The sequence below is a fragment of the Sceloporus occidentalis genome, unplaced genomic scaffold (assembly GCF_023333645.1).
Source record: "Sceloporus occidentalis isolate IW3139 unplaced genomic scaffold, rSceOcc1.0.p SCAF_138, whole genome shotgun sequence".
Taxonomy (NCBI): domain Eukaryota; kingdom Metazoa; phylum Chordata; class Lepidosauria; order Squamata; family Phrynosomatidae; genus Sceloporus; species Sceloporus occidentalis.
Genome location: NW_028317118.1, coordinates 516,349 through 542,444, shown reverse-complemented (window position 1 = coordinate 542,444; position 26,096 = coordinate 516,349). Strand labels below are relative to the sequence as shown.

General features: G+C 44.3%; 1 protein-coding gene across 10 annotated transcripts in view; it reads right to left on the bottom strand.

The window, feature by feature from the left end:
• Positions 1-26,096, bottom strand: part of LOC149281123 (nuclear receptor corepressor 2-like) — a 254,242-nt gene that overhangs the window by 101,898 nt on the left and 126,248 nt on the right. For 9 of the 10 annotated variants that reach the window (XM_089499622.1, XM_089499617.1, XM_089499624.1 and 6 more), the window contains 7 exons: positions 21,963-22,019; positions 18,972-19,024; positions 10,369-10,435; positions 6,192-6,364; positions 4,025-4,118; positions 2,010-2,188; positions 262-316 (listed from right to left, as the gene is read on the bottom strand). In XM_089499622.1, the coding sequence (XP_089355748.1) occupies positions 262-316; positions 2,010-2,188; positions 4,025-4,118; positions 6,192-6,364; positions 10,369-10,435; positions 18,972-19,024; positions 21,963-22,019 (678 nt within the window). The remainder of the gene's footprint in view (positions 1-261; positions 317-2,009; positions 2,189-4,024; positions 4,119-6,191; positions 6,365-10,368; positions 10,436-18,971; positions 19,025-21,962; positions 22,020-26,096) is intronic. The other variant, XM_089499620.1, reaches the window with a different exon arrangement.

Sequence of the window (26,096 nt, the reverse complement as noted above, 5' to 3'; positions counted from 1 at the left end):
CCCGAGCCACAAGTGATCTGCATTTCTTTGCCTCTGGATGCTGCCCATCCCGGCTTAGTTCAAAACACAATCACACTTAGTTACTATGTTGGCGAGCTTGGCCTCTGAGCTAAGCTATGCTTTTGGACTTGGCAAAGCGCATGCAAAACCACCCCATGCTGCACAAAGAAGCAATCCAGTCTGAAACAACTGAGAAGTTTTCTTCACGTAAAAGACAAGCGCGGGAAATGAAAAGCAACCAAAGAAGGGAAAAGAACTTACTTTCCTGTCCAGAAAGGAAGCAATCAGGCCAAAATTCTTTGGATGCTGCATGAATCTAGAAAATAAAAAAGGTGTGAGAATGCCATTTTAAAAATGTTTTTAATATTTTTAAATTTTACAATACCAATTATTACGCTTTTTTCACACAAGTATATGCTTTAGCACTTTACTTATTTTATACTAATGGCATTAAGAGATAATCCTTATGTTGTTTTTTGTGGCTTTTTCGGGCTCTGTGGCCATGTTCTAGAAGAGTTTATTCCTGATGTTTCGCCCGCAGCTGTGGCTAGCATATCTGAAACATCAGGAATAAACTCTTCTAGAACATGGCCACAGAGCCTGAAAAAGCCACAAAAAACTATGGATGGCGGCCATGAAAGCCTTCGACTTCACAATCCTTATGTTCTTTAGCCTGTCGTCTCTGGTTGATTTCTTCATCTTTATTTTTTAAAGCAAATCAAGAAACAATCACCACTTTCTGCTAGTCTATACGCCCATCAGCACCCCTAGCCTAGTGGCTGCCTGTTTTTGTACTGAGTACACCTCCCTCTCCATCCTTCTTAAGGAGTCACTATTTGGCCCTAGGAAGATGCCAGAAAGGGATGTGCATCTCGAACAACAGTCCCCAGCTGTCAAGCTCTAGCACTGTAACTTCTACTCCACCAAGGATATCATCAGACCTGTAAAATGTGTCATCTGATGATAGCACACCTTGAAAACCCCAGCCTCAGAGGTCTTCAGTCTAAACAGGTATGGTGAAGGCTGACCCCTGAGCCTTTTTCTCCTGACTGCATCCACAGTCTGCCTCAACCTTGCAACCTTGGTTCTTGTACCCTCAGTTCCAACCTCATTTCTTAGAACTTCATCTTCTGACCAGAACAAAGCCCCTGCTTAGGGCTACAGCTTGGCAAAGAGGCGTATTTGGACTTCTAGCGTATCTCATGCTGTTCGGCAACTGGACATTTTGGAAGGGGGACTGTGCCATCTGTAGCCTTGAAAAGTCACTTTGCCAAGCTCATTTTGTAATCCTTTGTTTCTTGTCCCTCTTGGTTCCACTTTCCAAATAAAGGCCATGAGGACCAGCTATGGCTACAACAACCTATGGCTACAAAGTGGTGGTGGATGGAGCCAGTGGAAGGAGTTTACGACACTGTAGGATTATGTCGTTCTTTGTTCTGCCCCATCTGTTCTTCTGCTCATGCATGCAGACACAAAATGTAGAATAGGAAGCATCTCCCAGTAGTTCTCACAGCATGATCAGACATATACGGTCTGCGGACAAATTGCTCTATGATCAAATTTGGCTCCAGAGACAAAGACGATCCACCCCAGTATTCAGGACTAGCCAAGAGTATTTTGCTTTGACATGCCTTGGGGTCACATCTTGGCCCCAGTATCTGCCACATCAAAAAATCATGAAAAGTTACAAAATAAATTGAATTTTAAAATTGCAAGCAGATATGGCCAGACATCAGTTTCCAGTTTTTACTTGGGAGGGGGAGGAGACATGTAATATGAATAAATATTATGAGGCTGACCAAAAAACAAAAACAAAATGTGCAGGAGCATAAGTGACATTATGGAGGGCCCCAGCAATGGCCTTCTGGGCTACATCTTGGCCACACCTAGACGAAGGTCAAGCTTCTTCTGGTCACAAGATATGGTCACCTTGGACTGATGAATTTCACACTTTGGCCTATGAAAAACAGATATGATCACAACAGAGGAACCATCTCAGTTCAACTCACTTTTCGCGGAAAGTCTCTTTCTCCTGTTCACTCCACATGTTCATCACCTGCCGGTCCTTGTAGACCTTCATGGGGTCATCCATGAGGCCATTCATGTTGATGAACTTGATGCGCTGCTGCTCCGCATCGTACAACATGGGCGGGATGACAGCCAGCTGACGCATCTGTTTCTCTAGGTTCTGGAATTGGGAAGCAGAAGGGAACAGTCTCATTTGAAACCACCAAAAGGATGTTCAAAGCTGCTTGAGAATTAAGACCGACTTATCACAACTAGGTAAGGGCAGACTTGTGGGATCCACTTTGCATTTAGTCCTGAGACACGGCAACCATAGCCAAGCAAAACTGTCACAGAATTAAAGAACATGGTGCCTCTGAGCAGAAGCTGAGCACAGAATTTAGGTTTGTGTACTGAAACTGAACTGGGCTCGCAGTCCTTTCATACAAATATCAATTCCTGGTTAATCTGAACATTCTGGAGCAGAGGAAAGTGTCATCTTGCTGTTGACACTTAAATACCAGGGGACAGAAATTGCTGCCAAATGACAACAAAACATCCAGAAACTTACAAATAAACTCTGAGCTATCTTCTGTGCACCCCTGGTACAAATTCTCAAAAGAGAAAAAGTTGCTGGAGAGAAGCTGAAAGTATACTAAGCAGCAATGCACTAAATTCAGTGCCAAGGAAAGCTCCTGGCAGGGACGACCCACCTAGCATTAACTGATAATTCTCCCTTTTATTCTTGCAACAGCTCTATGAGACAGTTTATGCTTAATAAATGTGCTTGGTCCATAGTTACACTCTGAGTTTCACAACACTGTAAAGATCTAGACCTCTGTGTTTCAGAATGAAGGCTATAGGGGTCCTCCTGGGGATTGTACTAAGAATGTGGGGCCTCAGAAGCCTATCAGTATTCTAAACTTCTTCCTGAGGATGCACAAATATAACTGTGTGAGATATCTCTTGGGAAAGAGAGTCCTGTCAACCGATAATAGCTCTGAATGCTATATAGAATGGCCATTTTGGACTACACTGGCCACTGTTGGAACTATAGAAACTGTAGTCCAAACAAGGAAATTTCCCAAGCTTTCAGAGACAGTGTACTTTACACTACCATGCTTTGTGCAATAAACAATGGAGAACAAATATGGCCTTTGTACCTTGCCTACAAGCTTCCCAAAGGCATATCTTTGGTCATTCTTGGAAACGTGATGCTAAACTAGATGGACCTCTCGTCAGATCCATCAGGGCTCTTCGTTTGTTCCCATTCGACTTGATAGGTTGAAATGGAAATGCCACATTCAGAAGTGATAACATGCCTCAGAGATGCTAAGGACATGCAACGAAAGAGGGCTTTTCCCCTCATGCTGCTTGTGGCTCTTCCTGGGTCATCTGTTTCACCACTGTGGGAAGCTAGGCTAGATAGCCCTTTGGTATGGCAGTGCCTCTTTGCGTACTTGCAACCATAGATACTGGTGGCACAAATGCCAATGCCCTAGCTAAACCTGATTTTTTATATGCCAAAAACGTCAAAGTCATGGTTCATGAGTACGCCTTCATCTGAGAAGATGGGGCACTTGGAAAATGAACAGTTCAAGAGACACCCCCCCCCCCTCCATTGAAACAACACTGTTAATCCTCACCAGCGACAATAGAAAGCCTCACCTTGTGAACATCACAGCAGCCAACAGAATGGTGTTTGCTAACAAGACCCAGGAGACAGCAAAGAAGGGAAGGGGAAGGAGGAGAAACTATGGCGGGGTGGAGAGAGAAAGAGAGACTTCCCTAAGTCCCCATTTAGGGTTCTGTCAAATCCATCAAGGCATCACATTCCCCAACACAAGACAGTGTTTGCTAAACACAGCTAGGGCTGAAGCTAATGCAAGTTGGCAGCAGCATCAACAGCAAGTCCCAGCGCCAAGATCTGTTGTGGCTGCACTGGTTTCCCCCCAGAGGACAGGAGAGAAAAGAGAAGAGAAAGCAAAGGGAGGAGAAAAACGGCGTGACCCAGCCTCACCTCTTGTTCCGAGAGCCCATCAATAATTTCTGACACCTCGTGTTCACTTCGTGCCGCCGACATGGAGAGGCCACTGCCCCTCTGTCCTACCCTGCTGGGAAATGGCAGAGAAAGCGCTGAAACATTTATGCTCCATTTTGCACTTGGCACTGCATCTTTTCACAATTACTGCAGCCGCTTGCGTGAGACCGAGCGAGCACCACGTAAAAGAAGGCGAGGTCAACGCTGGGAAAGGTAGAGTGATGGCAAGGAACTGGGAAGGTGGAGGGGGGAGCGGATGACCAAAATGCAGTGAAAAGGAGCACATCCTTCCTGGTGGCGCAAACAAAGAATCAGAGAGCTACCATGCAAATAAAGCCATTTTTACAGAATGACATTTATGGCTACTTCAACATAGAGATGTTGTTATTGTCACAATATTTTTTAGGTGTAGCAACTGATCTGGAGAAACATATATTGCAACCAATACCACTAGAGGGCAGGGAAAAGCTGAACAGGTGAAGACATCAGTATACATGGGAACCAGTCTAGATTGTGTTGGTTGACCTGTCTGGATTTGGGGTTAGAGTCTATTGCATAAATAATTTATATTATATAATCCCTTACTACTGAGTCTTCTGAGAAATGAAGGCCAAAACATGGAGGAGGCGAGCAAACACTCCCCGCTCCTGCTCTAAACCAGTAAGTAATTAAGTGTTATGGTTAAAGGAGATGGACCAGAATGTCCTTGGTCAAGACGCTTGAGGATGTGGCTATGGCATCGATGCCAAATTTGGGGGTAGAAAGCAGCATGAGGTGAAGAAAGATGGACCTATCGTCCTCTTTCAAAAAATGGTGCCAAATGTGGACATGCCTCCTTGTTATTCTGCCTTCGCCTCCAAGCCTAGCAACCTCTTATGTATTATACTCAGAAGAGAAAATGATGTAGAGCACAGAGGAGGAGGCCAAAGCAATTATGCCAGTGGTTCTCAACCTTTGGTCCTCCAGATAGTTTGGACTTTAGCTCCCAGAACCTCTTATCATTGGCCTTCTGGGAGGTGAAGTCCAAAAGGACCAGAGGTTGAGAACCACTTAATTATGCTCTTCTGGAAGCTGGTCAGAAGCTGAAGCTGAGATACTTCTCACCCTCACCTCCTCCTCCTTTGTATATGGAGCTTGGTGGGCGCCTGAAAAGGTGTTGCAGAGCTGGACCAGAATTGGCACTCAAATGGTATAGCTGCCTACCACATGGACCACATGCGGTAGGTAGCCTTTGGACTTCTCTTAGTCTTTGATTGTCGTTGTTGTTGTGTGTTCAAGTTGTTTCTGACTTACTGAGAGCCAAAGGGTCATGGGGTTTTCTTGGCAAGATTTGGTCAGAGAGGGTTTGCCTTCGCCTTCCTCGGAGGCTGAGATGGTAGGATGTGCTCAGGGTCGCCCACTGGGTTTCCACGGCCATGCAGGGATTCAAACCCTGGCCTTCAGAGTTGTTGTCCAATATTCAAACCGCTACAACCCACTGGCTCTTAAACTTTGATTAGAGACAAATAAAGAGAGGCAACCATATTCAGGACCACACTTCATCCAGGGAACCAGAATTACTTAGATAGACTCCTTCGTAAGGATTGGGGGCAAGATTTAGCTGGAGAATAAGATGATTAGATCAAGTTCTAGGAGAGTTTATTCCTGACGTTTCTCTGAAGATGCCAGCCACAGATGCTGGCAAAACGTCAGGAATAAACTCTTCTAGAACATGGCCACAGAGCCCGAAAACCCACAAATATCTATGGGTGCCGGCCATGAAAGCCTTCAACTGCACATGATTAGATCAGTTTTCTCTGCAAGGGGAACTGGAGGGGGGGATCCCTTTTACCACCATGCATTCCCTTCCTCAGGAACTAACATACAGCCACTAAAGATCTGAAGTCTTAATACACTCCTACTAACCTAATACTAGAGACAGAGAGGTGTAATGGCCTGAGTGTTGGACTACAACCCTGGATGCCAGGGTTCATTTCCCTGCTCAGCCCCAGAAATCCACTGGGTGACCCTAGGCAAGTCACACACTAAGAAAGCCTACAGCTGGTTTGCCTTAGGGTTGCCATAAGTCAGAAATGATGTGAAGGCGCACACAACAACAACCTAACACAACTGCGGCTGCCCCTGCTCCAAACATGCCTCCACTAACCTCTGCATGCGCTCCTGGAGTTCCCTCTGTTTCCGGATCTCTGGAAACTGCTTCTCATAATATTCACGTACTTTGCTCTCCTTGGCTCGGCGTCGAGGATTGTTTTCAATGCGCTCCACTTTCTTTTCCCAGGCTTCCATCAGCTGGTCATAGCGCTGGCAGAATTTCTGTTCCTGAAGAAGTGGCGGTGAGGTTTGGGAGGGTAGAAAGGTAAAAGAGAAAGAGAGAGAGCTCAAGAAGTGGTTCCTTCACACCCAGTTTCAAATGTCTAGTCAGGCTAAAGCAGCTGAGAATCAACATGCATTCTTGGGGCAAACTCATATTACCAAAACTTTCCCATGAAAGAATACAGGTAGATCTGGCTTCAGAAATATTTTTACCAATATACAAAAATAATAATCGATTAACAGCCTAAAACTCTTATAATTTTAAATGCCTTTATCTGGGTGGCAGCCCTACTTTTTAGACTATTATTAAAAATAGGTTTTTTGTGGGTTTTTCGGGTTATGTGGCCATGTTCTAGAAGAGTTTCTTCCTGATGTTTCGCCCGCATCTGTGGCTGGCATCTTCAGAGAATGCTGGCATGGAAGAGAGTGGGGTCACACAGCATACATATATACCCACTCTCTTCCATGCCAGCATTCTCTGAAGATGCCCGCCACAGATGCTGGCGAAACATCAGGAATAAACTCTTCTAGGACATGGCCACATCGCCCGAAAAATCCACAAAAAACTATGGATGCCGGCCATGAAAGCCTTCGACTTCACATTATTATTAAAAAGCTTTTAATAAATTGATCCACTGAGTCAAATTACAGGAGTTTGGAAACTGGGCTTGGGATAACTAAAGAGATAGTCAATCCTGGGAGACAAGCTTAGCCATTCATTTTTGCTACTCTCTTGCAATGAGAGCTAGTGTGGTATAGTGTTTAAAGTGCTGGAAGATCCATGTGCTAGCTTCCAATGAATCATGAAGTTCAGTGGGTGACACTCAGCTTGTTGCTCTTACACTTTCCTTGCCTACCTCACAGGGCTATTGTTTGCATGATAAGTGGAAAGGAGCTATGTATGCTGTCCTGAGCTCACTGGAGAAAAACCAAAGGGACACAGGGAAAAGGGGACATTTTACCACAAGTGGCGGCTATGTATAAAAGAAACTATTGCAAGCAAATACATAGCGCAATTACAGAAATATTGCAAATCAAGATAGAAAACAAACCTAAAATATTCCTGTTGGGAATGTTAAATGAAAATCTGGAAAAGGATTACGGTAAAATGTTATTCTACATGATTATAGCAGCGAGAACTATCTACGTGAAACACTGGAAAGACGAGAAAAGCCCTGCTATATCGGAATGGTATATGAAGTTACAAGAATATATGGAAAATGAAATACTCACACAACTACTGAGGAATCGATCAACGGAAAAAATTGAGAATTACTGCTAAAAAATAGTAACTTATCTGAACTTAATTTGAAATAAAAAAATAGCTATGTGTATGAGTTTTAAAAGACTAAAAGGGAATTGTCATTATCTAAAGGATAAGAGTATCAATAAGATGCTCAAGTCAGCGATTGTCTGAACTGGTTATATATACATGACCATGCAGAGTGCCATTATTATTATTATGTTTATATGGACACACACACACACACACACACACACACACACACACACACACACATATACATATATAAAATATGAATATACATATATGATATATATATGTTTTTGTTTGTTCTTTGTGTAAATTTTGTTTAATACATGTTGTCTTTTTAGTTATTTTTAAATTTAAAAAGAATAATGAATGTAAATTAGTACGGTTGTCTAGCTAGAACCTGATGTGAATGTATATAGTGATAAATATATGTATTTTTTAAAAAGGGACATAAATCTAACTCAAGTAAAAAGTGAGATGGTGAAGGAGAGTGGTGGTGGCAGGCTGTATACAAACATGCCATCCCTTGATTCATTCCTCCCCCCCTAAGGATTTCGGACGAAAGTCTACAAAAGCTCATGCTGCCAATTTCTTTCGTTTAGTCTCAAAGGCGTTCCAAGATCCCTTTTGCAGACTACAAAATAAAGTTCATCTAGTCGGTAAAATGAGACCTGGAACTTTCCCACAGAGAGAAAGAGAGAGACATACAGATGACTCAGAAAGCAAAAAGCATTCATGTGGCGGCTGAGCCAATTGTCCAGATCCCAGGAAGGCGGCCCGCATTAAAAAACATTGGCACTCCGTACTGACAAGTTTCCATGCCCCGGGGGGGAAAAAACTGAACGGACGAAAAGGAAGAACTGAGAACAGTTCAAAGAATCCTTGGCGTACTTCTCTTAGGTCTTGAGTCCTAGTATGTGGGCGGGTGGAAGGAGGAAATAAATAAAATACCCATCATCTTCATCACCACCGCCATCGCCACGAGAATGGCCTCCTAGAATCACTCTGCTCTCATGTGCCAAAGCTATGACGCTTCTGAAAAGCATGTAAAATCCATGTGGTGGGAAGGCCACAGCAATTTCCTGTTGGGCTCGGGCTCTTGGCACCTGTCAAGACTACTTTTGCAACATCCAGACTTTACTACTGGAGCGTTCTCTACCAGGGCCTCCTTTTCAGGACTGTTTGAAACTTTTTGGGCACCAGCCCAGCTGCAGTTTTGTCTCGAGGTCTACGTTCTCGAGAGACTATTCTCCCCTCGCTGCTTCTATCGTCTCACGGTGCTGTTTTGGTGATAAATGGTGATAAAGCCATCTTGTCCAGGTGAGAAAGACAGCCTTGCCCAGACATGTAGGAGATTATCACACTGGAGTCATTTCCACAACTATCGCACTTGTGCAATAAGCAGGAGCATCTCAAAATTGTGCTCTTCCATTCCGCACAGTTTCGTAATTACGATACTACACCGGGTTGTAGACATGCGAGAGGGATATGTTTAGTTCTCCACAGCTTCTATTTTCCACGAGTGGATTGCTATTGTATGGTTACGCGCATGCATTTTTGAGCAGGACGTCCTAGTCGTGTTCTGTACAATAGCAGGAGCATAGCGTTATTTGCTTCCGCACGTGCGCGTTCCCAAATCTAAAGTGATATTGGGTTCTTATTGACGGGAGTTTATTGTTAATGCAAAGTCACGCAATAATAGCAATCTCCAGGTGCGCTTACCACAGGATGATCTTGACGTCATATGATAAATCTTCACTCAATAACGTTTTAATGCTGCGATTGTTCCACTTTTTACCCCTGAGTGATAGTCTCCGTAACCAATATAGCTTGGGCGGTATTTTTTCTGCCGGTGGTGCAGATTGTCATGCCTATTCCAGGAAGAAGGATGGTTCCTTTTGCATCACGCAAAACAAACTGCCCTCTTTCCTTTTGGCTACAGCCTGGTTGGCTTCAGAGGCTTCTTGAGCAAGATCATGATCCAGCCAAGAGCAAAGCACCACTTGGCGCCAGCTGCTTTTGATTCTTAGCCAGGAGGGGAAACAAAAAGAGATTGAAGTTTGAGCTCCCAATTAATCCAGCTGAGGGTTTGGTCGCTTTAGCTTCTGTTTCGTTCAGCCGCATGAAACGCTGGGTATTCATCTGGCAGAAAGAATGCTCTAGCATTCAGCGTCTTCTCTGCTCCGTTAATTAGCTAAGCTTTGAACTTTTATCCCTTTAGTGAGATGATTTCAACATCACTTTCAAAGAGCTTTGGAACCAGTGGCAGAGAAGGAAACAGACCCCAGATGTGTGCCTTGCCAAAGCACTGGACACACTGGCATGATTTTGCCTGGGTTGCTGATGTATATGAATACAGAAGATACAAAAACATGCCTTGAGCTACAGACAACTGTACCTAAATTGAATCCTAGAGGGTGCGGAGAAGCTGGAAGCAGAGGAAGCTCAGTACCATTAGAACGTGGAGGATGAAGAGAGCAGGACACAGAAAGTTCTGCTCTACAGATTAGTCAAGGGCCAGCTTTCCTCTACCAAATGCCTGCAGGTTTGGTGCAGGTTCCAACGTGTTCCATTTCTTGGCATTCCTTTTTCCATCGGCAGCTTACCTCTTATTGCTCAACCCCTTCCAGTGCCATATTTCTGTCCAGGGTGGAATACATCATTCCATTTACCCTGGTTTTGGGTGCTGTTTTGCTTCAAAGGGAAGCCCACCCAAGTGAACAGCGGTGTCACTTACCCACTGCTTACGGGCATGATTTCTTCTCTTGAAGTACAATATCAGCTTCTTCCGCATTGCCTGATTTCTGTAAAGGAAGAAAAGGTGATATTCTGTTAAAGCCTGCACAGATCACACACTTTCTCTTCTACTCTCTCTCTCACATATACACACACAGTTCCAATCGCCTTCGCTTCAAAGTGAAGTTTCAAGCTTGACATTGAACTCCAGCATTTCCAAAAGAATGGAGGTAGCTTTTACCTAGGCATTATTACCACCTAGCATCAGTTCATGTGGCACTGTTTTACATATATACTGAATGGCACAATCTTTTTCGAACACATCTATATTTGCCAACCATGATCAAGTCGCCCTGTGTAAACTGGAAATAGACCGAAAGGTTCTTTGTGAAGTCAAAGGCTTTCATGGACAACAGCCATATTTTTTGGTGGATTTTTCAGGCTATGTGGCCATGTTCTGGAAGAGTTTATTCCTGACATTTTGCCAGCATCTGTGGCTGGCATCTTCAGAGAAACAGAGAAGATGCCAGCCACAGATGCTGGCGAAACATCAGGAATAAACTCTTCTAGAACATGGCCGCAGAGCCCGAAAACCCCACAAAAAACTATAGAAAAGTTCTTCCTTCCTTCCTTTCTTTCTCCCTCTTTCTCTTACTTTCTTTCTTTTTCTGACAGCAGGCATCATTTTTGACCCAGACCAAGGGTTCAAACAGCTGAAGATGGTTACATGTGCACCTCCTGGTGTTTGCCCTAAAGCACTGCTTGCATGTGGATAACTAACATGAAGAAAAGAATACAAAACACCCACGAATAAAGTAAAAATTTCATTGAAATATACAAAGGAAGGAAGGAAGGAAATTTCACTGGTCCTTTGTATTACTGGCACTGCTTCATCATCCCTCATGGCACCACCAAGATACACAGAGTACAAGAAGTTATCTGAACTTTTTCTCAGGGGATTTATTTAGAAATGCATCTACATTACAAAATTTTAGACCAGTTTCACAGCCTCTCACAGACTCTGCCATTTTGTGCAGAGGGAAATTAGCATCCTCTGCTTGCATTCTCAGCAAACAATGATTCCTGAAATCTTTGGGAGAAGGCAAGACTATTTGCCAGGTATAAATCTGATATAAATATCCAGTGGATACAAGACTGAACCCTCCTCTCCCCAAAAAGCCCTGTTGAAAACAGGGCCATCCATCTGCTCCTACACTACACAAGAGGATCAGCTAACACAATGTAGAACATGATGTGCCTTGAAGCAGATAATTCAGGCAAACAAGCCAAGTTATGTGCTGCGCTGCTTCTTTAATTTCTCTATAGCTTTGTTTAATGGGTGGCAATCTGAAAAAGTAAGAATGGTACAAAGTAAGAATGGTACATACCATCAGGAAAGTAATGCTTTTAATGAAGCCTTTACAAGACGTGACCCTGGGGGTCTTTAGCTGGTTTTCCTCCCAAAAAAAGCAAACCCACCCATCTATGCTTCCACTGGAATTCCAACTTTTGTTTAAAATATCCGTGAAGGTCTTACAGGAATATATCACCATCATCCACTGATAGCCTTATCCACCATGAATTTGTCTAATTCCCCGTAGAAACCATTCAAGATAATAATGCAACATCCACCTGGCTCTTTAATACACACTCATAGAATTCATGGTGTGAAGAAGAAGAAGCATACTTTGAAAAGCAAGGAACCAGTATCAGTTGGGGGCAAAGAGAGCAGAGAAATACGGGGAGGATTTTGTGTCGTATATTGCCCCCTCTTCGCACCCCATGAATACCAAACAGAAACATGGAGAGCTATACATTGTCTGGAAACCATCTTCCATCTAGTATAAAGAAAATGTACTCAAGCAGGTGACCATGTTGTATAAAAGCACCGTTTCTTACCGCTTCAACTGCCTGAGGCTAAGAGGAGGGCTTTAAGGGCTCTTTAAAAGACAATGTCACAAGGGAGCAAGGAGAGAAAAATATCACAGAAACCATCCCAGGAGCCTTGTCTTCTCCCTTCTGGCAAGGCAGCGGAGGTAATCAATAATCCTATACAGAGGGCCCTTGGTATCTGCTGACCACTACCCTGTGGGTACCAAAATCTCTGGATGCTCAAGTCCGACTGAATACAATGGCAGAATAAAATTGTATCCCTTATATAAAATGGCAAAATTAAGCGATGCATCCTCACTGTAGCCAAGGTTTGCCTTTTGGAATGTATATATTTTTAAAGTATTTACAAGCTGTTGGTGGTTGAGTGCGTCGATAAAAAATATGGAGGGCTGACTGCATTCCAAGACCAGACAAGAGCACCATTCAAGAGCCACAGAAGTCACTTGGAGGCTTCTCTATCTTTATTTTGAGAGCACTTTACAAAAAAATAGAGCACCTCTCCAGCATGTGAAATTGTAACTGGTTCTGGGCTTTGCTCCCCCTTGAGAAAATAAAGATGAAGGGGTTCTGCCCTCCATGTTTGGAAAGCCAGCACAAACCTTTGAAAGCGACAGTGTGCTGGCGACAGCTGATGTGCTGCATTGCTTCCTTTTTGCCTATCCTCTTTTACCTCCCAAAAACATGCAGCTCCCACACTTAGCTTCAAAACACGCCTGTGTGATCTTGGTGCGCCATCAGCGTGTGCTTCAAAGATGCTCTTCACTTCACGCTGCTGCTGTTACTTAGAAACCATTTGCAAGAAGGTTAAATCGGGCCACATACTGGAGGAAGCACATGTTGTGCTCCCGGGGGCATGAAGCAAAGCAAGCGAGCGGGGCTGCCGAATTTCTACCGCACAGCCAGCAGAAGGTAAAGCGCACACACGCACGTGCGTGCACACATCCAACAGAATGGGAAGGGCACCCAGAGCCTGCAAACAGCACTTTAGAAAGGTCAGAACTGCAACACGCCATCACCTCCCCAGCAGCAAACATCTAACTGTTTACATCGATTAAAAGGGAAAGAAAATAAGAGATGGCAGGAGTATCGGGGAGCCTTAGGGGGAGGCCAGGCTAAGCATACAGAAACTCACCTTCATAACCAAAAAAGGGGGTATGTCTTCAGCCCTAATGAACTTTGTTTTTTAAAGTGGTTAAGGTTGTGGCATAAAAACAGGTTTTTATATTTTTAAGCTGTTTCCAATAGCCTGAACCACACAAGTACCTTTCCTTGTAAGAGTTTGTGGAAAAGGACCTTTGCATGATGGTAGGGGGCTGATGGGAGCATGTTGTAGTGGTTTGAGTGTTGGACTATGACTCTGGAGACCAGGGTTCAATTCTCAGGCTGGTCACAAAACCAACTAGGTGATGTTGGGCAATTCACATGGACTCAACCTCAGGGGAAGGCAATGGCAAACCTCCTCTGAACAAATCTTGCCATGGAAACCCCATGGTAGGTTTGCTTTAGGGTTGCCATAATTTGGATACGACTTGAAGGTACTCAACAACATCAACAACAACAACAGGGGGATGATATTAAGCACTCCATTAGAAGGCTATGAATAGGGCCTACAATTTTAGAAGGCAACCGACTATACAGACAACCATCTTCTCAAGGTGGTGTCCATTTTACATGTTGGGCTTGTTTACTTCTCTTGTTTATTGTTGTGTGCCTTCTTTGTTGCCTACTTATGGCGACCCTAAGTCAAACCTATCATGGGATTTGCTTGGCAAGATTTGTTCAGAGGGGGTTTGCCATGGCCTTCCTCTGAAGCTGAGAGTGTGACTTGCCCAAGGCCACCCAGCAGATTTCATCGCCAAGCTGGGAATCAAACCTTGTTCACCAGAGTCGTAGTCCAACACTCAAACCAGGATGCCATGCTGGCTCTCTTTACTCTTCTTATACCAAATCCTTTTTTTGGGAAGAGTTTGAGGTTCCAAGCTGGGGTGGTTTTTCCATCTTCACCTTGGTCACCACCATCGCCACCAGTTTAACTCCATCTCCAAGTTATAAGAGAAAAAGTCCCAGCCTGAAAGCGCTTCCTGTCTAAAATCCAAAAGGCAGCAGAAATGGAAGAAGGGAGAAACAAGAAAATTGGATCAATTTCATTGGTTTCATTTATGTGTATCTAGGTTTAGTTACAGTGGTCATGTTGGCTGGGTGATTCTGGCAGTTGTACTCCAAAACTGACTTTTCCAAGCAATGAGGATGAAGAGTTCTGGAACTAGGTGTAGTTTCAGGCCTTTCCAAGGCTTCTTTTGGTGCATAGTTCTGGGTAGCTCGGTTCAAATCTGGAAGTCCCTGACTGCTATGTAAAACACACTTAAGAACAAGGCAATTGCTAGTAGAAGGGAAACTGATTTTTGCAAGTGTTGAACAGTCCCACGGAACACAATGTGTTCATGCTCTACGCAAACAATGCCATCTTAACTCACTTTGCTTCTCTAGTTGCTTGAGTAAAGGAGCCTGTGAACAAAATTTGGCATTTGAATGATCTGGCCGACATCCACTTGAATATCTCTGGTCTGCCTCCAGGGAGGTTAACAGTTGGAGCATATTGGATCAACGCAGGCCTTGTGTGGACTAAAAATCCAAAAGCCAGGGAGTGGCGGATGGGGGGAAAGATAAAGGCGGCTGAGATGCAAGAGAGGCCTAGCTCCCCTAAGAAGCAGCCAGTGCCAAAAGGGAGACAAAAGAGAGTCTGTTAAGTGGTCAAAAAGAATCGCAGGTATTATATTACACAGGAAGACTTCTGATTAATCCAAAAGCCAGGATCAACACAGAGAGGGAGCTTGGCAAGGCAAAGAAGGAAAAGAGAACAGAAAAAGGTGGAAATGGAGGGGGAACAGTGCAAGGAAGAAGAACCACCTCCTTGCTTTCTCTGACCAGACAAAGGTTCGGGGAAAAGACTTGTCCAGAGGAGTTTGAATGAACGGACATAAATTAAAAAAAACCTATGAAACCTTCAACAAGATGTTGAAGATCAAGGTGTTCTTGTTCAAGGTTCTAACCAACTCTGTCCTCTCCCAAGAGCCTCCATACCAACCCCAACCTGTGCACAGTCAATTCATATTTTATGGCCACCAACTATGGCTCCCAATTCACTCAGATCATTCTAGGAGAAGAAAACTGATCAAGGGAGGAGTCCATACAGCTACAAGAGAGTTCATGCTTTGCATGCAGAAGGTCGCCCCCCAGCACTTCCAGCTAAAATACTACAGCTTGCATAGGTCAAGAAGGCCTGGTAGAGCCAATGCCATACAGAATAAGGTGGGGGACTTGCACATCTTCAACCTTCCATCTAGGAGGAATTCCAAAATGTCCTCCATCTGGAGTATGACTAAGAAGCATGAATTGATACTGATATGAGTGTTTTGTAGTATTTCTTTGGTCACGTCATCCATTTTTCTTGATACGTCCTACAGTTTCTGGTGCCTTCTCCTCCTCCTTTGCAGTTAAGACATCTGGTTGCCCTGGACTTGCAGGCATCCATTTGTTGCTGGATTATTGTTGCTGGAATATTGTGTCCAGTTCTGGGCACCACAATTCAAAAAGGACATTGAGAAACTGGAGTGTGTCCAAAGGAGGGCAACTAAAATGCTGAAGGGTCTGGAAACCATGAAACCTTATAAGGAACGCTTTAGGGAGCTGGGTATGTTTAGTCTGGAGAAGAGAAGGTTAAGAGGTGATATGATAGTCCTGTTTAAATATTTGAAGGGATGTCACATTGAGGAGGGAGCAAGCTTGTTTTCTGTTGCTCCAGAGAACAGGACAAGGAGCAATGGATGCAACCTACAGGAAAAGAGATTCCACCTCAACATTAGGAGGACCTTCCTGACAGTAGGGGCTGTTTGACAGTGGAACACTCTCCTTCCTCGGAGATTGTGATGGAGTCTCCTTCCTTAGAGGTCTTTAAACAGAGGCTGGATGGCCATCTGTCAGGGATGCTTTGATTGAGATTTCCTGCATGGCAGGGGGTTGGACTGGATGGCCTTTGCGGTCTCTTCCAACTCTATGATTCTATGATTGCTGCTCCTGTATCTTCTCACCATCGGCTAAGCTAGCTAGAGTTGTAGTAGCAACCCAAACCTGCAAACTCCCCCCTTCCACCACCAATGCTTCCCAGTAGATTAAACCTGGACTAAATAAGAGCGAAGGCCTGACTTTGTCCAGGAGGCAGCTTTTGTAAGAAAATACTGCCAGAGCGACAGCCCTTTAAGCCAGACTGCACTCTGGTCTCCCAAGGAGTTGGATGGATTTAGAAGCTTCTGAAATTGCAGATGCCAAAATGAACTGGGGCATGAAATTAATTTTAACTGGGCCCTGTTAAAGAATACAAACATTAAACATCCAGGTGGTGGTATGTGGATCAAAAGGCTGTACAGTCCACAGAACCAAAAAACACACAAAACAAACAAGCAAACAAACAAGCAAGCGAACAAAACCACTAAACAGCCTGGAGGGCAGGGAGCAAGTGTCCAAACTGATTTTTATTTTATTTCATTTTATTTTAAAGGAGATCCGCCAGCGCATCCCATGCCCACAAAAGTACACTGCAATATATCGTCCCTCTGGGAATGGGGGCAAGAGGGAAAGTTCCTTTGCTTGAAAGTTTCTCACACTGCTTTTCATGTCTTAAATAATGTAGCAGTGCATTACGGATAAGACAGTATGTAGAGAGATCTTGCAGCACATTTGAGACTAACTGAAATAAAGAAATTGGCAGCATGATCTTTCGTAGACTTCAGTCTACTTCCTCAGATGCTAACAACAACAACAACAACCATAACGTTGATAATTATGGTGATGATGAAGACTGAAGTCTACCAAAGCTCATGCTGCCAACTTCTTTATTTCAGTTAGCCTCAAAGGTGCTACAATCTCTCTCTACATGCTGATTCTACAGACGAACATGGCTATATCTTTGAATTCTACCACTATGGCTAAGAAAGTGAGCTATGAATCAAGAAACCTTCCGTTCAAGTTCTGCCATGGCCACAAACAGCAAGCCACAGTTTCCACTGAAGGGCAGTTATGGGGATAATACTGACTTACCACCTTGCATGGTTGCCATACAAGCAAATGTATTTCTTTCATTCATTTGTTCATTAGTGCCTGGCCTTATAACGGTAAAATCAAATTCAGAAAGAAAAGAACAGCAAATCGTGCAGAGAAGCAACTGCAACCTCCGTTAGAGAGGAGAGGTGTTCTGAAGTCACAGGTGCATTGAACTATAATGAACCCATCCCTGGCAACTTGCAGTTTGGGAATTCCTGGGCTCAATACGGCTTTAGGGAAGTTGTTGTTGTTGCTGTTGTGTGTCTGTTTGAACACTCATTCTCCAAACCCAACCACCATTTACAAGTAGCAGCTCTAGAAATGCATATAGTAGAGATGGATACAATCCCTCAAGTATTTCTTCACAAGCGGTGGAACAAAGTGCCCAAATGGACCGCGCTGCTTCGGAGTGCAAACATAAATGGGCATTTAAACTTCCTGCAAAGGACAAGCAACACGGCGATGCAGAGATCTGTAAACCAACAGGAGCCATCAAAATGCACTTCAGAGAGGCCTGCATCCTCACCTGAGGGAAGCGCCAGGCATTTCCAGACCCTCTCTGAATGTTTCAAACCTGCCAGGCGGAGGGGTACAACCCAGATTGTGGGACTGTACAAAGAAAGTGACTGAAAAAATTCAGGTGCTTTCCAGTCCCTCTAAACAGAATCATCGAATCACAGAATCGTAGAGTTGGAAGAGACCCCAAGGGCCATCCAGTCCAACCCCCTGCCATGCAGGAACTCTCAGTCAAAGCATCCCCAACAGATGGCCATCCAGCCTCTGTTTAAAGACCTCCAAAGAAAGAAACTCCACCATTCTCTGAAGGAGTGTGTTCCACAGTCAAACAGCCTTACTGTTCGGAAGGTCCTCCTAATGTTGAGCTGGAATCTCTTTTTCTGGAGCTTGCATCCATTGTTCCGTGTCCTGTTCTCTGGAGCAGCAGAAAACAAGCTTGCTTCCTCCTCAATATGACATCCCTTCAAGTATTTAAACACGGCTATCATATCACCTCTTAATCTTCGCTTCTCCAGGCTAAACATCCCCAGCTCCCTAAGTCATTCCTCATAGGGCTTCATGGTTTCCAGACCCTTCACCATCTCAGTCACCCTCCTTTGGACACACTCCAGTTTCTCAACGCCCTTTCTGAATTGTGGTGCCCAGAACTGTAGACAGTATTCCAGGTGGGGCCTGACCAAAACAGAATAGGGTGGCACTATTACTACCCTCAATCTAGACACTATACTTCTATTGATGCAGCCTACACGACATGGACAAATAAACACTCCAGCTCTTCTCTTGCTCCTTGCTTCCCTCCATTCTAATATCTATCCTTACTCTCCCCCCCCCCCCCCCCAGTAAGAAACCACATCACTTCATCCATCCCTGGTAACAGTCTCTGCCTAGATCCAAATGACGAACTACTTAAGACATTTTGTTGCTTCCAGCCATACAAGCAGGAAACTGTCCTCTCTCCCTTCTTCTCATGGAAGGGAGAGAAGAGAGATGCGGCACGAAGGGCAAAAAGTCACTTTCCCCTGACTTAGCCTCACTCATGCGTTGACATCTGAAAGAAAGGTGGGAGGCAGAAGGAAAATTTCATTGCCCCATACTTACATTTTAATGTTCTCGTGGTACTGCCTTGTGTCTGAAGGCTGATTGTACAGCGGCTGAAATGGAAAGAAAATGAAATGTAAATCACAGCAGGGGAGGGCATTGTAGAATCAAGGAGGGCCAATATAAAGACGGTCTGCATCAAGTATGCCCCTAGAAGTCCTGACATTGGTACCAAGGGCTGACCAATGTCATTGCCCATCCAAACACTTCTGCCAACAGCCTCGGTGCTGCTTCTGCTCTCTATTTTCCTCTCCATTTCTCCCCAAGGTGCTACTTTGCCTGAGTCATCCCAGAGCCTAGAATACAGTGTTCAAAGCGAGCAGGTTGAGAAATAAGTAATTTGTCCATATGCGACACAGCAGACTGTAGCAAAGAGAGGAGAGCAGCCTGTTATTTGCTTTACCATGGAAGGATAGATGAAGCCACACACCTGGGAATTCAGGGTATGAAAGGTGGGGGTAGGATGACTACAGTAGCTCAGCAGCAGAGCAAATGACTTCCATGCAGAAGGACCCAGATTCAGTTGCCAACATTTCCTAATAAATGGGCTCTCATGTAGTAGGGAAGGAAAGGATAAGGATAACTGAGAAGATAGCTATTGCCTGTCGGAGTAGGCTCACCTTCTTCAATAAGATGTCTTGGCCTGGGATGTTGGGGACTGTGGTCAAACACAGCTGGAGAGCATCAGATTTACTCAGAAAGGAGACTAAGGGCTCGAAAAGACAGGCCAAAATAAAGCTGCTTTGGGTCACTTTGGAGGTATGCTGTTTAAATGACACACGCATCTTAAGAGGCCAAAAGCTGCGCCAAAGCTGCATTCCAATCCGTAGGACTGGAGCATGGTTTTGGCGCGGCTTCCGGCCTCTTAGGACTCATGTATCATTTAAACAGCATACCTTCAAAGTGACCCAAAGCAGCTTTATTTTGGCCTGTCTGTTCAGGCCCTTAGTTTGTTCGTGGAACTTGCTTCCAAGTAAAGCTGCACAGGGTAATAGTTTCATAAGCAGAAATGCCATATAATGCACTACTATGAGTGCATGTTCAGATGTAAGCCCCACAGAGAAGTAAGCATAGGAGTGCAGCTTGGGTTTTGCTGTAAGAAAGAGGGCTCAGGATACTTGTTCTGAGTATCTGCAAATTAGATGTTAAGCCACCAAAAGAAGGCAAGCAGAAGTTCGCAGAAACAGGAAAGCCCAGGGTGCTCATATCATATATATGGCGGCATTTTCTAGGTCAGGGGAGGCAAATTCAGAAAGTCAGGAGGCCAGTTTTCGGCCCCCGTGACTCACGATGGGCTACACTATCGCCAGAAAACCAACTGGGACCTCCAGCAAATGGAGACATATACAGAAGTCCATCTCTGGTTTTGTAAAACCTCAGGGAAGGAGGCTGGAGAAAGCAAAACGTCATGGTTCTGTACCTTGTTCTAAGCAAAAATTATTTCCAGAAACAGTAAGTGCAGAGGGACATTGGGGAGCAGGAACGGTCCTGAGGAGCAGCGTGCAGACATGGATTCCCACCTTACTCTCAGTGCAGAAAGTCATCTTGTGTTTGCATGCTGTATGTCTCTCCACAGTACAGTTAGTCAGGACTATCTCCTTATGCAATGCTCTATACTGTATTACACCAAATCTTCATTCTATCCAATTTCAATAGTAAAACTGCCTCTCTACAAATTAGAAACCCACACCAACCCCTGATGGAAACAAGAGTGCAAATGAAGCCCTTTGTTCTTCAACCATGACTCTATAGTCAAGTCCTCCTTGTTGAGGAGGAGAACTCTGAATTTGAGTCCACTGTAACTCCCCACATTCCCAGCCATGACTCTTCAGCCCCTGTGAATCATTCATTACAATTATGACCGTACTTGGGCCATTTCCAGATGAGTAATGCAAATTACAGCTTTCAAAGTTTAACACCAGTCATGAGGTAGGAAGCGATAGAACGTCCCCTATTTTATGGGTCAGTGTGATAAATTCTCCTGGCCTCCTCGCTTGCTGAGCCAGCATAGAAAAGCAGAAAACTGGCGTTTATCAGCAGTGGAATTTCCTCAAGATGAAAGTTCAGAAAGGGGTTGTTTGGAAGGTAGGCACCTTGAGGACCAGATTAAACAAAAAGAGCCATCCATAACTTTTCATGATCTATGCAGTCAAATGCTTTGCTATAATCTATGAAGCAAATGTTGATTGCACCCCCTGAAATTCTTTGGTACTCCATTAGCCATCTATGATTGCGATGTGGTCCCTAGTACCTCTTCCTTTCCTAAAGCCATCTATGTTTGTGATGTGGTCCCTAGTACCTCTTCCTTTCCTAAAACCATCTATGTTTGCAATGTGGTCCTTAGTACCTCTTCCTTTCCTAAAGCCATCTATGTTTGCAATGTGGTCCTTAGTACCTCTTCCTTTCCTAAAGCCATCTATGTTTGTGATATGGTCCCTAGTGCCTCTTCCTTTCCTAAATCCCGCTTGCACCTCTGTGACTTCTCTCTCCATGTATGAGTGGAGTCTTTGCTGCACAATTTTGAGCATACTGTATATACATACTCCTATATCCTTAGTGTACTGCTCAGAGCAGTGCCCCATAATAAAAAGCAAGTTGTCAAGTCAAACGCCTCCAAACCCAGGGGTGAAGGATAATTGACCTCTTACAATTTTGCCCCAGTTTGCAGACTTCTGGAGAAAAACCTAAGGTGGCTTGGGACTTGGGAAGTGTCCCCAGGCAGGTTTTCCCCAGTTGCTGGCAGATGGTTCAATCTGTCAAGCTTCCTGCACTGGAATCAGGCCAGCAAGGCGCGCCAAAGCCAAGGAAGGCTTCCTTGCTGATCTCTCTCAACCATAGAGATGTCTGGAGTGAGTCTTTCACCTCAAACATTTGGCCGCCCTCCAAAACCCTGAGGCGTTGAGATAAAGACGGTCGGAATGAAAGGCAGAATAAGTTGAAACACACATAGGGGTTTTTTTTTCTCTCTAAAAGAAGTATAATGAGACTTACCAACTCCACCTGAGGTCCAAGGCCTTCCAGTATTCTGTGGGCAGCTTCTGCTTTTTTCTACAAAAAGAGGAGAGGGAAACTCATAAATACAGAAGTTGTGGGGGACTGGGACCCATGCATTTATTTCTTACTGTTACAACTGGTGTTATCTGCCCCACCATGGATGCACACACTCCAGTTTCCCGACACACTTAATCCCACTTCCCTCTCCCTTCACCTGAGCCAGAAGGAGAAAGCACAGCAACAGAGAAAGAGAGAAAAAGAGAACGAAAGAGTGCACCCAGGACCCTCCCATGATACAATGCCTCTGGTGCGGATGACAGGGTTGAGCAGCCACCAGGTTGAAAAGCAAAGAGACGGGGGCCTCCACCTGTACATTTACTTCAAAGCTTTGGCAGGCAAAGAAAATGAATTTGGGAAGGAGTTGCGAGAGGAAGGTGGCGTGTACTTTGCTCTCGCTTGCTGTCGGCTCTCTCTTGCATCCCCCCCCCCCCCCCGTGACAGATGAATTCTCTTTTGCTTTATAGCATTTGGATGCTATAAAGCTGAGAAGGAGGGTAGAGTATTATCAGGCTCCCTTCTCAGACTCAGATCTCCTTTGGGACATGTAACTGCTTTATTAGCACTACTACACTGTGGCCTTTCTTCTCCCATTCCTCCCTACTCATTTGTTCCCTGCTCTCCGCTTTTGACTTCTTGCTCTTTCCTCCCAGAGTTAGATTGCTGGGTACTCAACAGAGATATGCACAAACCACACCTGCACATGCTTGAAGGCCAGTTGTCGGACTCAGAACAAGGGCTGCAAAGAAGCCTATGCCATTGTTTTGGTCAAAGACCGTAAATAAATATACTACTGCCTATGCCATGGTAGTGAACAGTCAAAATAAAAGGTGAGCTTTCCATTACAACAGAGGGCTTCTCCAAATGACAGCTCCTCACAGCCCAGTGAAACCAACTGGAAGATGTTGGAAGCTTTCTTGAACTTCCTTTATTATTATGTAGATATTGTTTGTTGAGGGAGAGAGAGGGACGGGATGTAGAGGTTCATTTGGGATTGGATTGTATGTATTACCATGGTTGTAAGCCGCCTAGATCCCGGAGGCATGGCGGGGTAAAAATAATATTTTTATTATTATTTATTATTATTAATTATAAAAAGCCAAGGAGGGAAAGAAAGCAAAAGGCAGGCAGGCCTGGCAATTGGAAAGCTGGGAAGTGAGCAATTCAACAGGGATGAATGAAACAGAACTGGAAAAGAAAGCATGGCAGCAGGGAGTCAGGGAAACAGTCAACTGTATAGTCTCCTTTCATCTGCCTACTACACTGAGTGCTATCAAGGTATTACAGATCGGCGGAGCTGTGTGTTATACCCTGCCGCCTCGATCTTTTAGGACCTTTTATTATTATTTTCATACTTATTAACAGGTTTCTCACCAACCACAACGATTTGAGAATACCACCGTGTTGTTGATAACAGCGAATAGTAAATACTGGTATGATATAGATGATATAGTTATTATAGGGAAGACGCCATTGCTCAGCAGGCGAGCGCACGCCTTGCATGCGGAAAGTCCCAGCTCCAGTCCTTAGTGTCTCAAGCCTGGGCAGGGAAAGATTCCTGTCTGGATCCAGAACAGTTGCTGCTTTAAGTCCACAGTGACAATACTGAACCAGATGGCACTGAAAAAGGCACCTTCCCACTCCCTCCCCTCCTCAATATCCAAATCAGTATGATTTGTATGCAGATCCAAAGCCAGGCATCGTACAAACACAAACAGAGTGGCTGTCAGAATCAAGCCATGGTTTGCTCTTATGAGATTCAGTTGTGACGAACTTTGGACCCACATTCTCCCCCTTCCTCCTTTGTACCTGAGAGGAAGACATTGGAAGCTTTCTTACTTTGCAGCTACCCTACTGGGAGTTGAAGAATGCACGGAGGCAACAAAACACGTAGGAGTTGTCTGCGGAGTAACAAGCCAGCTTTCCCTCCAACATCCCCGCACATCAGCTTCACCTCTGAGAGTCCTACTCCGATCAAGAAGGCCTGATGTAGACCAAGGCCGTTGGGAGTAGGGACTGAGGAGGGAAAGTAGAAGCAGTGTATACCGAAGTGGAGGTAGTGTGCAGGATTCTATGCCTCCCCAATATGCTTTATCGGTCCACTTCTTCTTTGAGCACCCCAACAGGCTAGAGTCTCCCCTTCCATCCAAATGCAGCACACTACCGTTTCAGCAAGAATGTACTACAGTGGACCCTTGTTATCCACTGGGGTTTGGTTCCAAGATCCCCCGTGTATAACAAAATCCGTGGATGCTCAAGTCCCATTAAATATAATGGCATAGCAAAATGGTGTCCCTTATAAGAAATGGAAAATCAAGGCTTGATATTTGAAATTTATACTTTTTTTGAACATTTTCAAAACGTGGATGCTTGAATCAGTGTATAAAAAAATCAGTGTATAAGAAGGGCCAACTGTACTTTTGACTGAAATAGCAAGCTTTAGTTTGTTCCAAGTTAGCTCATCTCCAACAAAGAGATAGCAAGGGCAGAAGAGAGTGTGGCCAATTATTTGTATGACAAACCACGGCCCTTACGGGAGCCAACGGTCCTTCTAAATAACTTGCATCTAACAAACAAAATAGAAAGAAAGAAAAGAAAGGAAAACAAGGAAAATAAAGTATGGCCATAGTTGGGGAAAGTGATCTCACAGGGAAACGTTACGTCTGGGCCCAAACAGACAGGCCAAAATAAAGCTGCTTCAGGTCACTTTGGAGGCATGCTGTTTAAATGCTGCATGAATCCTAAGAGGCTAGAAGCTGCGCCAAAGCCACTCTCTAGTCCTAAGGATGAGAGCACAGCTTTGGCGCAGCTTCTGGACAGATGCTTGTGTCATTTAAACACCATACCTCCAAAGTGACCCGAAGCAGCTTTATTTTGGCCTGTCTGTTCGGACCTTCTGTTATGCAAATGAAATAGGGCCCTTGCATGGTACAGCAGAAAGTTAACATCTTACTGGAATAACTGTAACACTCCAAGAGAGGGTCCAATAACATCAAAACTACGTTGTAAAATCATCGCATGACCTTATACATATCCCAACCATCTGCGGGATAATCATTCCGTATTACCTGGCATTACAAGTTGTTGTATGCATTACTGAGATAAAACGCATGCAGTCCTTTGAACTCTGTAAACATGATGTAAGTAAGAGCCTTCATGCTGGATCAAAAAAGGCAGGCCAAAGAGATCAATCCGTTCCAGCAGTTTGCCTCTCTACAGCAATTGACCAATATTGCCCCCAACTGGCACATCAGATCTCTAGTTAAATTATAAACCCCAAACCAGGTGATTTTTGCTAACAGGAAAACAAATGTTGGCACCTTGTTTCAGACAGGAAATTCTTGGGCTTTGGACAAGATTAACACCTCTCCCGTTATTCAACATTATTAACAGTTCAGTGTGGAGTGTGTGTGTGTGTGTGTGTGTGTGTGTGTGTGTGTGTGTGTGACATTTCAGAGTGCATAGATGATGAACATCTATTCTAGGAGGAGACAGGAGGAAAACTTTCTTGTAGTAACAATGCAAGTATGTGCTGTTCCATCAACCCTGTGGCAGTCATACATGCAGACAAAATTATTGGTGAATGGTTCATACATTGCAGTATCTATAGAGAGTAAATGCAACATACTTGCCAGGCAAACATCTGTAACTACTAAACTCAGTCAAATATTGCTTTGGGACAGAATTACTGTACTGCTCAAAATGCCCAAAACAGATACAGCTAATGAATGTTGAAGTCTTCTCTTTGAAGAAGAGGTCCAGGGTTGTACAACTAAGCCACGGGAACTCTAGTCTAAACCCAACTGTTAGGCCCAACTAGGTAGACCCTTTGAACCATAGGAACATAGTAAGTCAACACTTGTATAAATTCCACAGATTCAAGAGGTCTGCTCTAGGCTTGTGCATTCTGAGAACCGCTATGTCTGGATCCAAGAAGCATCACTGGAGCATCACTGTCTGGATCCAAGAAGAACCACAAATCTTGGTCATTGGCAGGCTCTCTCTCTCCCTGGAGGGATAAATTATCGCTAGACTCATTTGGGCACTGTAAATGGTGCATGCGTAATTGTCCAT